At 40.3% G+C, this 12,318-nt stretch overlaps 1 protein-coding gene across 1 annotated transcript in view; it reads right to left on the reverse strand.

Moving 5' to 3' along the window:
* The window catches only part of LOC124788907 (death-associated protein kinase 3-like), a 96,386-nt gene that overhangs the window by 31,524 nt on the left and 52,544 nt on the right, over nucleotides 1-12,318 (reverse strand). Inside the window, exons 6-7 of the mRNA XM_047256190.1 lie at nucleotides 3,398-3,596; nucleotides 3,080-3,166 (exon numbers count right to left, since the gene is read on the reverse strand). Of these exons, the coding sequence (XP_047112146.1) occupies nucleotides 3,080-3,166; nucleotides 3,398-3,596 (286 nt within the window). The remainder of the gene's footprint in view (nucleotides 1-3,079; nucleotides 3,167-3,397; nucleotides 3,597-12,318) is intronic.

The raw sequence follows: 12,318 nt of genomic DNA on the forward strand, positions 1-12,318 counted from the left end.
AATGAGGCCCTGCCATGGATTTCAAAGAAATGTGAGCAGAAAAATTTGTAGCACACCATATAGCTTCAAAAATAAGTCTGAAAATTCCTTACACAGTATTTGCAATTGAGAATACGGTACCTGATCCACTGCACTGGTGGTAGAAAGTCCAAATGCCCGAAATACATCGATCTCAACCGAATTCTCTATACCAGCAACAACAACCACCAAAACTGTAATGGAATGAACCACTGACTTTTAAGAGGCACATGCTATAAACTGTCCCAACAGCACAACGTTCTGTTTGTTATAACTGACCAGTGTCCATGTGATCTGTGTCAAAGGTGATGAGCCTAAACTCACATAGATTTGAGAATTCAATAACGTCACTGTAGAACCTGTGTCAACCTGTAGATGGAGCACTTGGCGAAAAACACTTAACTCAATACACAACTTATGAGAAGTCACAAGCATTGAAGTCACACAATTTACATCCATGTCCATATCCGGAGCAACCTTCAGTGAACGACACACAGGGACGGTACTGCCTTTCTTCTAGCAAGCACTGTAAGTAGCCCAGTGCTTAGCGCATGCCAAATGTTTGCTGAACAAAACAGAAGGACAACAAGGAAACAGAGAATGCTGATGCTGTGGTGGTCATGGCTGCTTGAGCCATCTTGGTCTACTTGATGCTGGGCCCACATGTTAACAGTCGCTACTGCCACTTCTTTGTGCAGACTATCTTTTTTCCTAGTGACACTACTGCCACATCATCCCCCATGCTTAATTTGGTCACCATTGCCTGAGAAACATGGAAACATGAAAAGATTGTGCTATTTGCAAAAGTTATGCCAATAGGGGGTTTTAACAGAGTAAAGTCTTCTGGTGCGCTTCCTTGTCCGGAGCTAAACAGATAATTGTTTTGTGCACTGTAGAATCTGCATAAAAGCCATTATGGGCATCAATAACAAACTGACACTAACTGCTAAGGCTGTCAAGTTCGGCTGCCCAGGCCCTGGAGGACTGGTTCGGTTTCTTGCAGCACCGGTAGAATTCAACTCGTGTCACTATGACATGTTTCATTTGCGATGGCAGTTGGACAATAAACAGCACATGTGATCAAAAGTAAGAACTGCCAATTTTTGTAAAGGGGCAAGCTAACACAGTAATTATACACCTTAGGTGGATCCATGAAAGGAATAAGGCTTTGTACAAATTCGAGTCCGTCACACTGAAAGCCAAAAAATTCAAAGCCAAACATGCTGTCTTGAGTCTGTTTTTGTAAGCATCCCAATCCTCAGCTAAATCGTCAAGGAAAAGTGGCTATAGACCAGTGGAATGGTACCCCATCTGTTAATGAGGACAACAAAGTCATAACTGCCAAAGTAAGCTGTTTAATCATGGGTGGTAGCACAGCATCCATAATGACTAGACCTGATGAAACCACACTTCAAGACTGCACGCATGGAAACTGTTACAAATGCATTGCCAAACACGTAGTAGCCAAGTAATACACGAAACTGATCCAAGTAACACAAATATGACATTATTCATAAACCTCATGGCTCTATTCATAAACTTTGAACAATAATGGAAATAAACCTCTCATGACTCCACATGTAACAAGACAAAAGAATCATACAGAAGGCGGAACATAAGAGATACATAGAACAACTGATGTGAGCAGTAACAACTCAAAACACATTGTGAGTGTGGGACAGTGCTGCTCCCCACATATACAGGTGCAAGTTGCTGGTAGTCAGCACAGCAGGGATACATGGTTGCATGGCTGGCCCATCCTGATACAGTTGGCAGCTGATTTAAGTACACATGCACAGCAACACTACACTCAGCACACTCACACTCACTAGTAGCAGGATACAGTAGAGAGAGAGAGAGAGAGAGAGAGAGAGAGAGAGTGAGGGCGTGCACCTCCAAACTCGAGACGAATGGTTGGATGTTGTGCCAGATTTTGAATTGCAGTGGAATTTGCTGGACTGTTTGGTGACCTCTGATGAGAAATATATTACTCGCAGTTCACATACAATGGTGGACACAGCTACTTCACTCATAAGCATGATTTTGTAGTTATTTTATTTGCTTTCATTGACATACATTATTTTTTGATCAAAGCGGCTCATAAAGGACCCAGGATGGCTTTGGCACATCAAAGGCCTCAGAATGTATTCAAAAGGCCTTTTACTTGGTTCAGGCTTGCCTTTGTTTGTTCCAGGTTGTTCTTATTTGTGAGGAGCCCACAGAATGTCATTTTGTATCATTCTGTTTTTGTAAAGGTATATGTGATTCAATGAACCACAGACAAGGAAACACACAGTAATACTCCCCAAATACAATGCATTTTTGTTAGACACTGAACCAAAGTGTTAAAGCAAAGGAAAATTTGAATGCAGGCAAAAAACTGAACTCTTAGCAGTGAGATGTATTATTGCAAAGCACCAAATAGAATTGCAGACAGATGCACAACCATTAGAAGTGTCTCATGATTTAGGATAGAGAGATTCCTGCACCTATGCATGGTGACTCGTGTACAAATCAGTGGCTTGAATAATTTTGCACCAATGCATGCACCCCTTTGCTTCTTTGTGCAATGGCTGCATGTGTCCCACAGTAGTGGCTGGTTGGTTGATTTGGGGGAGGAGATGAAACAGTGAGTTCATCGGTCCCATCGGATTAGGAAAGGATGGGTAAGGAAGTCAACTGTAACCTTTCACAGGCACCATTCTGGGATTTGCTAGAAGTGATTTAGGGAATCACAGAAATCCTAAATCAGGATGGTTGGATGCAAGTTTGAACCATCGTCCTCCGGGATCTAAGTCCAGTATGCTAACAATTCTGACACCACTCGGTCATAGCCCCATCTTCTTACATATCAGGTCTAGGCAATTGTGTGTTATAATATACTAATGATACAACTTAAGTCTGTGTATAATGTAACTGCATCGTGCCCCTCATCAGATAACAATTTCATGTTCCACACTAAACATCTAAATAAGGCCAAATTTTTTATCAGTTTGTGTGTCTTCTGGCCAAACATAAAACAATATAATAAAATTATGACCAAATCATAAGGATGTCTTACCTTCCAATGTTTTTTAGTTTTCAATGTCACTTTCCTTATATTATCTTCTATTTTAGGCTTTACAATTGACAAGCTTAAGCTGCATGCCTGAAAGCACATGAAGGGATGTGAGTATGTCTTTTCCTTTGTACCAAACACACTGGTCAATATCAAACAAAACATACATCTAGTGCTTTCATCATTTTATTTTGTAGAAACTGGTTGCTGTAAAGAACTCCAGAGCCTACACAGGGCTCAGATATAAAAGAAACTAAAACATGTAAGCAAAATGTGATTCAATGAACAAGAATTTACTTTTTTTATTGTTTAATTACATACCTGAATCCAACTATGATCTAGACATTGTGTAACAGTTGCTCTTTTCGAAGAATCTTTCAAAAGGAGTTTGGTGATAAAATCTTTGGCAGCAGTCGAGACACGAGAAAAAGCATTTTCCTCAAACGTATATGACACAGCAGCTATATTAGAGTAAGTCTCCTGCTTGTCTTCTCCCAAAAATGGAGATATTCCACTCAGCCTGTTGCAAAATTGAAATAAAAGCAAATGACAACAAAAATCTAAAACAATAATAAAGATATAATTTTCATCTACCCTTTCCTCTGTTCATTGTTACAAAAAGTAGGAGTTTATTAAGGATATTAATGATTTGCCACATAGTTCGTCAAACAGAAACACATGATTTCAATACAGAAAAAAAATTATGAGACACATTACCTGCAACTGTAATTGTTTCTTACAATTTGAAAATAGTATTAAATTTACTATTAGACACTGAGCAACAGCAAGAGCCTCAAATTGATGTCACTGATGAAGTTTATAATGAGAAGATAAATGATAAGCATGCAGTTAATGCACTGTCTGATCGTGATTCTGAAATGTATTTCATTTGCAACTGATCATATCCCCCCACTTAGGCTTTCCTTTGACCCCAATGAACCAGCTACACACATAGTGCCATAACTTCCAGTGAATCGTGTGAGTTTGTTTATATCCACACAGGTCTCAAGCATGTATTAAAATTTAGTGGTAAAACTTGCATTGAGCTATTGCTATTTCCAATAAAATAATTTTTACTATAATTTTGGTGCTTCTTATATTCTTTCCTCCACTGAAATATTCATTAATTATTCATATATCAATGTAGTCTACATTTGTTTTACAAACAGCAAATTAATTGTGAAGTTGAGTCCTTTCCAAACTAATGACTATACAACTTCTCTAATATTTTGGTACTATTAATTTTTGTGTTCATTCATTCTTTGTAATATATATGTTATACTGTTTGATGATGCTGAAATAAAATAAATATTTTGCCTGTTTTTTCCCCACAAGTCTTCCCAACTAACATTAAATATACTAGATTTATATTAAGCATATTATCATTTTAGCAAGTGGAGTCTACATTGAAAAATCTAAATGGCAATGCAAGTTATAAATCTAACATGAAATCACTGGTCTTCGACAACTACTTCAATTCCAAGGATGAGTTTTTTAATTAGAAAACTGGTAGCCTGAAGAAGAGAGAGTTACTTTCTTGTGTAGCTGCATTTATAAGTCTAGAAAATATTGTTTTTATTAATGTTACTGTAAACTGACTAGTTCTCTGTCATTTCAATACAAAAATTGTTCAAATGACCTATGGAACATAGACAGTTCTATGTGGCTAAATTATCTTGTCACTGATCTATACACCTCACACAACAACCTCCAAACAAGTTCCTCAGTTTCATGGTCCCCCCCCCCCCCCCCCCAGGTAATTATCTACCATACATAGGAATAAGCGACGAGTAATCAACAGCCACACACAAAAAAGAAAAAATGATTGGTCTCCTTCACTTTTAAATTATTTACATTCCATTAGAACTTTCCTAGTGTACAGGTTGATTCTTGGAATAGAACTTTCCTAGTGTACAGGTTGATTCTTTTGAACATTTAAAACCTCGATGGCACTGAGACAAGTAATTTATTACATGATACATGGGGCTGCAAATGTCGGGAAATATCCCAAAAGTGTATGACAAATCTCAAACATGTGACATTGCGAGAGGACGTATGATACCGCCCATGCAGCAGCTGAGCCTATCAGCGTGCTGCACCTGGTCACCTCAACCCACGTTAAGGATGCACATTGGTGAGGCTCCAGGCCTACGTGCACGACTTTACTGTTTGGGGCTCAGGGTTTGAGTTTTGCATCTGGCAGGCAGTATTTTCTTGCATTGCATTTGACAATCATGTGTTTATGCTGCAGTAAGAGTTATTATTTTGTTTACCGATCTCGCTGTCTCTGCAAGTTTATTGCAAAGTACAGTACCAAAAACCTACCCTACCGTGTCACGTGTAAATGAGTATAAGCTTCCAAATTTCACCATTACCAGTAACTGATCTATGTTTTCTTTACTAAATAATGTCTGTACCCAAAAAAGAAAGGACAACAGGACGGAAACACAACATAAGAATAGCTTTTACTTGGTTACAGCAAGGGCAATAATTTTGTAACATCTATGTTTACTACAGATAACGTTTACAAAAGGTGTTTGAAATTTGCACCGTCTTGCAGTGATATCTAGCAATGCTCTTGGCAAGTGTAGGATCGATAAGCCCAACAGACGCACGTATGGCGAGGTTTGTCATCTGGTGATGTCACATGGTCAACATTTGTCATCCACTTTTGGGGTATTTCCTGACATTTGTGACTCCCCTGTGTCTCATGTTACATTACTTCCCACAGTGGCATCTACATCACTTCGGGTGTTTTTAAACATTAATAAGAATCACCATGTATATATGTAACGTGAAATTTGCAGGAATGTTTGTACACAAAGTAAAAATATCTTACAATGCTACCAATTCGATTAGGAACATCAGTGTATACAACTGTCACTGCAAGAAAACGCTATTCTTGACTTTAACACCAATGGCAAGGTGAAAACTACACTGCCTGACAAGGAGAGAAGGAAATAAAATAAAACTTCGTAAGATGAGAGGAGATGTGATGTTATTTCAGGAGCATTATCTCAGTGATTACAAAATCAAGTCAAATTTGCACAGAACTTGGCATTGTGAGCCCACCTATCAGTATGATGATGTGCCCCTGTGACATGGATGAATGCACTGATTCATATGGGTATTAAGGGTGTCAAAGCTGTTCTATCCTTTCTGAGGCAGGCCGGCCCTCAAGTGTTTTAACAGGTCCTTGATATACTGGTTACTGGCACTGGGACAGAATTCCAAACATATTCTATCATGTATATATATCAGGATCTTGCAGGCCACAGGAGTACCTCAACATTACACAGACAGTTCATAGAGACACATGTCATGTGTTGACAAGCACGGTCATGAGAGATGATAACAAAGGAGGCACAGGATCTTTCTGTTGTACTGTTGTGCCACCACAGTTTGTCAGTCACTACCAATTGCGACATGATATCATAACCGATGCCTCGCCATACTGTGACACCAGGAGTAATACTGCTGTGTTGTTGTTGTTGTTGTGGTCTTCAGTCCTTTGACTGGTTTGATGCAGCTCTCCATGCTACTCTATCCTGTGCAAGCTTCTTCATCTCCCAGTACTTACTGCAACCTACGTCCTTCTGAATCTGCTTAGTGTATTCATCTCTTGGTCTCCCCCTATGATTTTTACCCTCCATTGATGCCTCAGAACATGTCCTACCAATCGGTCCCTTCTTCTTGTCAAGTTGTGCCACAAACTCCTCTTCTCCCCAATTCTATTCAATACCTCCTCATTAGTTATGTGATCTACCCATCTAATTTTCAGCATTCTTCTGTAGCACCACATTTCAAAAGCATCTATTCTCTTCTTGTCTAAACCATTTATCGTCCATGTTTCACTTCCATACATGGCTACACTCCATACAAATACTTTCAGAAACGACTTCCTGACACTTAAATCTATACTCGATGTTAACAAATTTTTCTTCTTCAGAAAGGCTTTTCTTGCCATTGCGAGTCTACATTTTATATCCACTCTACTTCGACCATCATCAGTTATTTTGCTCCCCAAATAGCAAAACTCATTTACTACTTTAAATGTCTCATTTCCTAATCTAATTCCCTCAGCATCACCTGATTTAATTCGACTACATTCCATTATCCTCGTTTTGCTTTTGTTGATGTTCATCTGATATCCTCCTTTCAAGACAATGTCCATTCCATTCAACTGCTCTTCCAAGTCCTTTGCTGTCTCTGACAGAATTAAAATGTCATCGGCGAACCTCAAAGTTTTTATTTCTTCTCCATGGACTTTAATACCTACTCCGAATTTTTCTTTTGTTTCCTTTACTGCTTCCTCAATATACAGATTGAATAACATCGGGGAGAGACTACAACCCTGTCTCACTCCCTTCCCAGCCGCTGCTTCCCTTTCATGTCCCTCGACTCTTATAACTGCCATCTGCTTTCTGTACAAATTGTAAATAGCCTTTCGCTCCCTGTATTTTACCCCTGCCACCTTTAGAATTTGAAAGAGAGTATTCCAGTCAACTTTGTCAAAAGCTATCTCTAAGTCTACAAATGCTAGAAACGTAGGTTTCCCTTTCCTTAATCTTTCTTCTAAGATAAGTCCTAAGGTCAGTATTGCCTAACGTGTTCCAATATTTCCACGGAAGCCAAACTGATCTTCCCCAAGGTTGGCTTCTACTAGTTTTTCCATTCGTCTGTAAAGAATTCACATTAGTATTTTGCAGCTGTGGCTTATTAAACTGATTGTTCGGTAATTTTCACATCTGTCAGTACCTGCTTTCTTTGGGATTGGAATTATTATATTCTTCTTGAAGTCTGAGGGTATTTCACCTGTCTCATACATCTTGCTCACCAGATGATAAGAGTTTTGTCAGGACTGGCTCTCCCAAGGCCGTCAGTAGTTCTAATGGAATGTTGTCTACTCTCAGGGCCTTGTTTCGACTCAGTTCTTTCAGTGCTCTGTCAAACTCTTCACGCAGTATTGTATCTCCCATTTCGTCTTCATCTACATTCTCTTCCATTTCCAGAATATTGTCCTCAAGTACATCGCCCTTGTATAGACCCTCTAAATACTCCTTCCACCTTTCTGCTTTCCCTTCTTTGCTTAGGACTGGGTTTCCATCTGAGCTCTTGATATTCATACAAGTGGTTCTCTTTTCTCCAAAAGCCTCTCTAATTTTCCTGTAGGCAGTATCTATCTTACCCCTCGTGAGATAAGCCTCTACATCCTTACATTTGTTCTCTAGCCATCCCTGCTTAGCCATTTTGCACTTCCTGTCAATCTCATTTTTGAGACGTTTGTATTCCTTTTTGCCTGCTTCATTTTCTGCATTTTTGTATTTTCTCCTTTCATCAATTATATTCAGTATCTCTTCTGTTACCCAAGGATTTCTACTAGCCCTCGTCTTTTTACCTACTTGATCCTCTGCTGCCTTCACTACTTCATCCCTCAGAGCTACCCATTCTTATTCTACTGTATTTCTTTCCCCCATTCCTGTCAATTGTTCCCTTATGCTGTCCCTGAAACTCTGTACAACCTCTGGTCCTTTCAGTTTATCCGGGTCCTATCTCCTTAAATTCCCATCTTTTTGCAATTTCTTCAGTTTTAATCTACAGTTCATAACCAATAGATTGTGGTCAGAGTCCACATCTGCCCCTGGAAATGTCCTACAGTTTAAAACTTGGTTCCTAAATCTCTGTTTTACCATTACATAATCTATCTGATACCTTTTAGTGTCTCCAGGATTCTTCCATGTATACAACCATCTTTTATGATTCTTGAACCAAGTGTTAGCTATGATTAAGTTATGCTCTGTGCAAAATTCTACCAGGCAGCTTCCTCTTTCATTTCTTAGCCCTAATCCATATTCTCCTACTAGGTTTCCTTCCTTTCCTTTTCCTACTGTTGAATTCCAATCACCTATGACTATTAAATTTTTGTCTCCCTTCACTACCTGAATAATTTCTTTTATCTCATCATACATTTCATCAATTTCTTCATCATCTGCAGAGCTAGTTGGCATACAAACTTGTACTATTGTAGTAGGTGTGGGCTTCGTGTCTATCTTGGCCACAACAATGCATTCACTATGCTGTTTGTAGTAGCTTACCTGCACTCCTATTTTCCTATCCATTATTAAAGCTACTCCTGCATTACCACTATTTGATTTTGTATTTATAACTCTGTTTTCACCTGGCCAAAAGTCTTGTTCCCCCTGCCACCGAACTTCACTAATTCCCACTATATCTAACTTTAACCTATCCATTTCCCTTTTTAAGTTTTCTAACCTACCTGCCCGATTAAGGGATCTGACATTCCATGCTCCGATCCGCTGAACGCCAGTTTTCTTTCTCCTGATAACGACGTCCTCTTGAGTTGTCCCCGCCTGGAGATCCGAATGGGGGACTATTTTACCTCCAGAATATTTTACCCAAAATGACGCCACCATCATTTAACCATACAGTAAAGCTGCATGCCCTCAGGAAAAATTACGGCTGTAGTTTCCCCTTGCTTTCAGCCGTTCGCAGTACCAGCACAGCAAGGCCGTTTTGGTTAATGTTACAAGGCCAGATCAGTCAATCATCCAGACTGTCGCCCCTACAACTACTGAAAACGCTGCTGCCCCTCTTCAGGAACCACATGTTTGTCTGGCCTCTCAACAGGTACCCCTCTGTTGTGGTTGCACCTACGGTACAGCCATCTGTATCGCTGAGGCACGCAAGCCTCCCCACCAACAGCAAGGTCCATGGTTCATACTGCTGTACACCTCCAAAACTGTGGAACAACTAGCCTTTCCATAAGCTTGCCACCACATTCGCCAATGATGGTCATCCAGCTTAATGTAGAATTGTAATTCATCAGTGAAGACAATGTGATGCCTTGCATCAGCAGTCCATGCTTCACAGTCACAGCACTGCTCCAAACACAGTCGTTGTATGGTTTTTACAGATGTCTATTCATGGGATGTTAATTCACTAATGTGGCTCCTGCTGTATCCAACCCATGGTACAAGATGATACAGAATCCTGCAGTGGGCCCATTACTCATTTTTTGGTAGCATATGCAGGGGGATGGTTTACAATGTGCTTGATGCACAATACGGTTATCCTCCCTTGTGGTGATCAGACATGGTTGACCAGGACATTGATGACGAGTATGCCAGAGCTCATATTCCCATGCAGTAAACAGTGGGCCACTATCACATCTAAATGCCCCAAAAATCTGGACATTGTGTGATTCGATCTGCTGGACACATGGAGAATCACAATAATGCCTCTTTCAAACTCTATCAGGAGCTGATAACACTGTATCATACAAGTATGTGGCATCTCTGTGTCCTTTGCAGTGGCCACTCAGCATCTGACACTGTTGATAACCCTTATACAGCACACCAGGTCTAGTAACAACAATGAACATGAACAACACTTATGCACACTGGTGGTGGCCATTCTGTCTCAGACAATTGCAACTCTAATCAGTTACTTACCAACTGTGGTATCCACAACTATTAAATCTCCGCACTGAGCAGTGGTGCTCTCCATTACATGCGGCCGAGAAATGCATAGTTGGTTGCACTTCTCTGTGCACAGCCCGCTGCTAACATCGCAAGCTGCCTTCATGTGTGCGTGTTTCGAAACACAACGATTGGCCTCTCATAACGCTCAGCAATTAGCCACTCAGAATATACAGCAACCCCAGTTGCCAGTTCAATTAACTATGGAGCCTTATTTAACACTGCTCCTGATATCTACAAGCCAGTCATCATCAAGCTTTGTTTCTACCCCTCAACTCTGAAGTGCTACGCTCCGATGGACCTGTTGTTCGAAGTTGATTCAGCTGCGCTCTGGACATAGAATCCGAATGCTAAACTCAAACTTGAACTTCAATGTTCACTAGGCTTAGTATGTCAATGGACTTGTGATTTCCGCCAAATTTCAGTTGCACTTCTTGGACATTGGTATAACCACCATCCATTTATATAATTTTCCATAAAGTGTTCACCTACAACTTGGCACTTGGTAACAGAATTGTTTGTATCAGTGTTGTGTCAATAAACCATAGAATGGTGATAATGTGTTTTATTCCTAAGTATAACACAATAAAATGGAGACAAGCCAGCAATCATCTACATTGGAATTTCTACTCACACAATTTATTCATCAGCTGGAAGAGCACCAGAAGCTGCTACTGAATACCCTCCAACCACTTCTTCAAAGCTCACTACAGGTGCAAGCAACACAACAAGTGCTGCCTTTTCCTTCCTTTGATGAGACTTTAGGGGACTGGGAAGCCTATGAGTCAAGATTACTGGAGCATTTCCATGCATTCAGGGTAACTGATGCCAGCCTCATGAAATCTTTGTTTTCGTCATGGTCAAAACCTGAGACTGACTGGCTACTGTGCAAATTAGTTCCCTTATCTAAGCCTTCAGAGCTCATCTTTCCAAATATTCATTCGTTGCAGACTAAATATTACCAGTGGCATACCCATGTTATTTACTCCTGGGTAGCATTCTACCAGTGCAAGAAACAGCCAAACCTGACTCTTAGAGAATGGGCCACGGAGTTGCAAGTTTTAGGGAAAAAATGTCATTTTGTAACCCATTAAAGTATGGAGTCATGTGCAGAAGAAGTGATCAGGGACATGATCACCCGGGGTACTTCAGACAGGGATTTCCAGCACAAGGCACTTCAACTCGAAGACCTGTCATTAGACAAAGTTTTGGATTTAGCACAAAGCTTTGAAGTGACCTGAGCAGCAAGCAAGAAACTGGAGTCATGGATCGACATAGCAGCTGTTAATGTAAACTCATTCAAGCCAACAGCCAACTTTGATGTAGCAACTTTACAGGCAGGACACCGTACCATTAACCAACAACGTCCTCCACCCCACTCGAGTCAATCAAACCAGTCTTGGGTACCGAAATGATTGTCATAATGTCCTGATTGTTTTAGAAAACATCAACGCAAAGACTGTCCTGACAGATGGGCCTATTCCAAAACCTGTTCTACCAATGGCAATTTAACTTCTGTATGTCGTAACTCCCGTCAGGCAAGACAACCTCCTGCCAAACAGATGACTGTTAATCTGGTAGCCACTACTGACCATCACGAGATCTCCAATAAGCTTTTAACAGAACTGCAAATTGCAGAGAAACCATTTATATTACAAGTAGACACTGGTGCAGCTGTGAGCATTCCGAATTATTGTACCTATTTGAAACTCGGACCTCCTCCCTTGCAAAAAACAAAGAGAC

The sequence above is a fragment of the Schistocerca piceifrons genome, chromosome 3 (genome assembly GCF_021461385.2).
Source record: "Schistocerca piceifrons isolate TAMUIC-IGC-003096 chromosome 3, iqSchPice1.1, whole genome shotgun sequence".
In the NCBI taxonomy this organism is placed as follows: Eukaryota; Metazoa; Arthropoda; class Insecta; order Orthoptera; family Acrididae; genus Schistocerca; species Schistocerca piceifrons.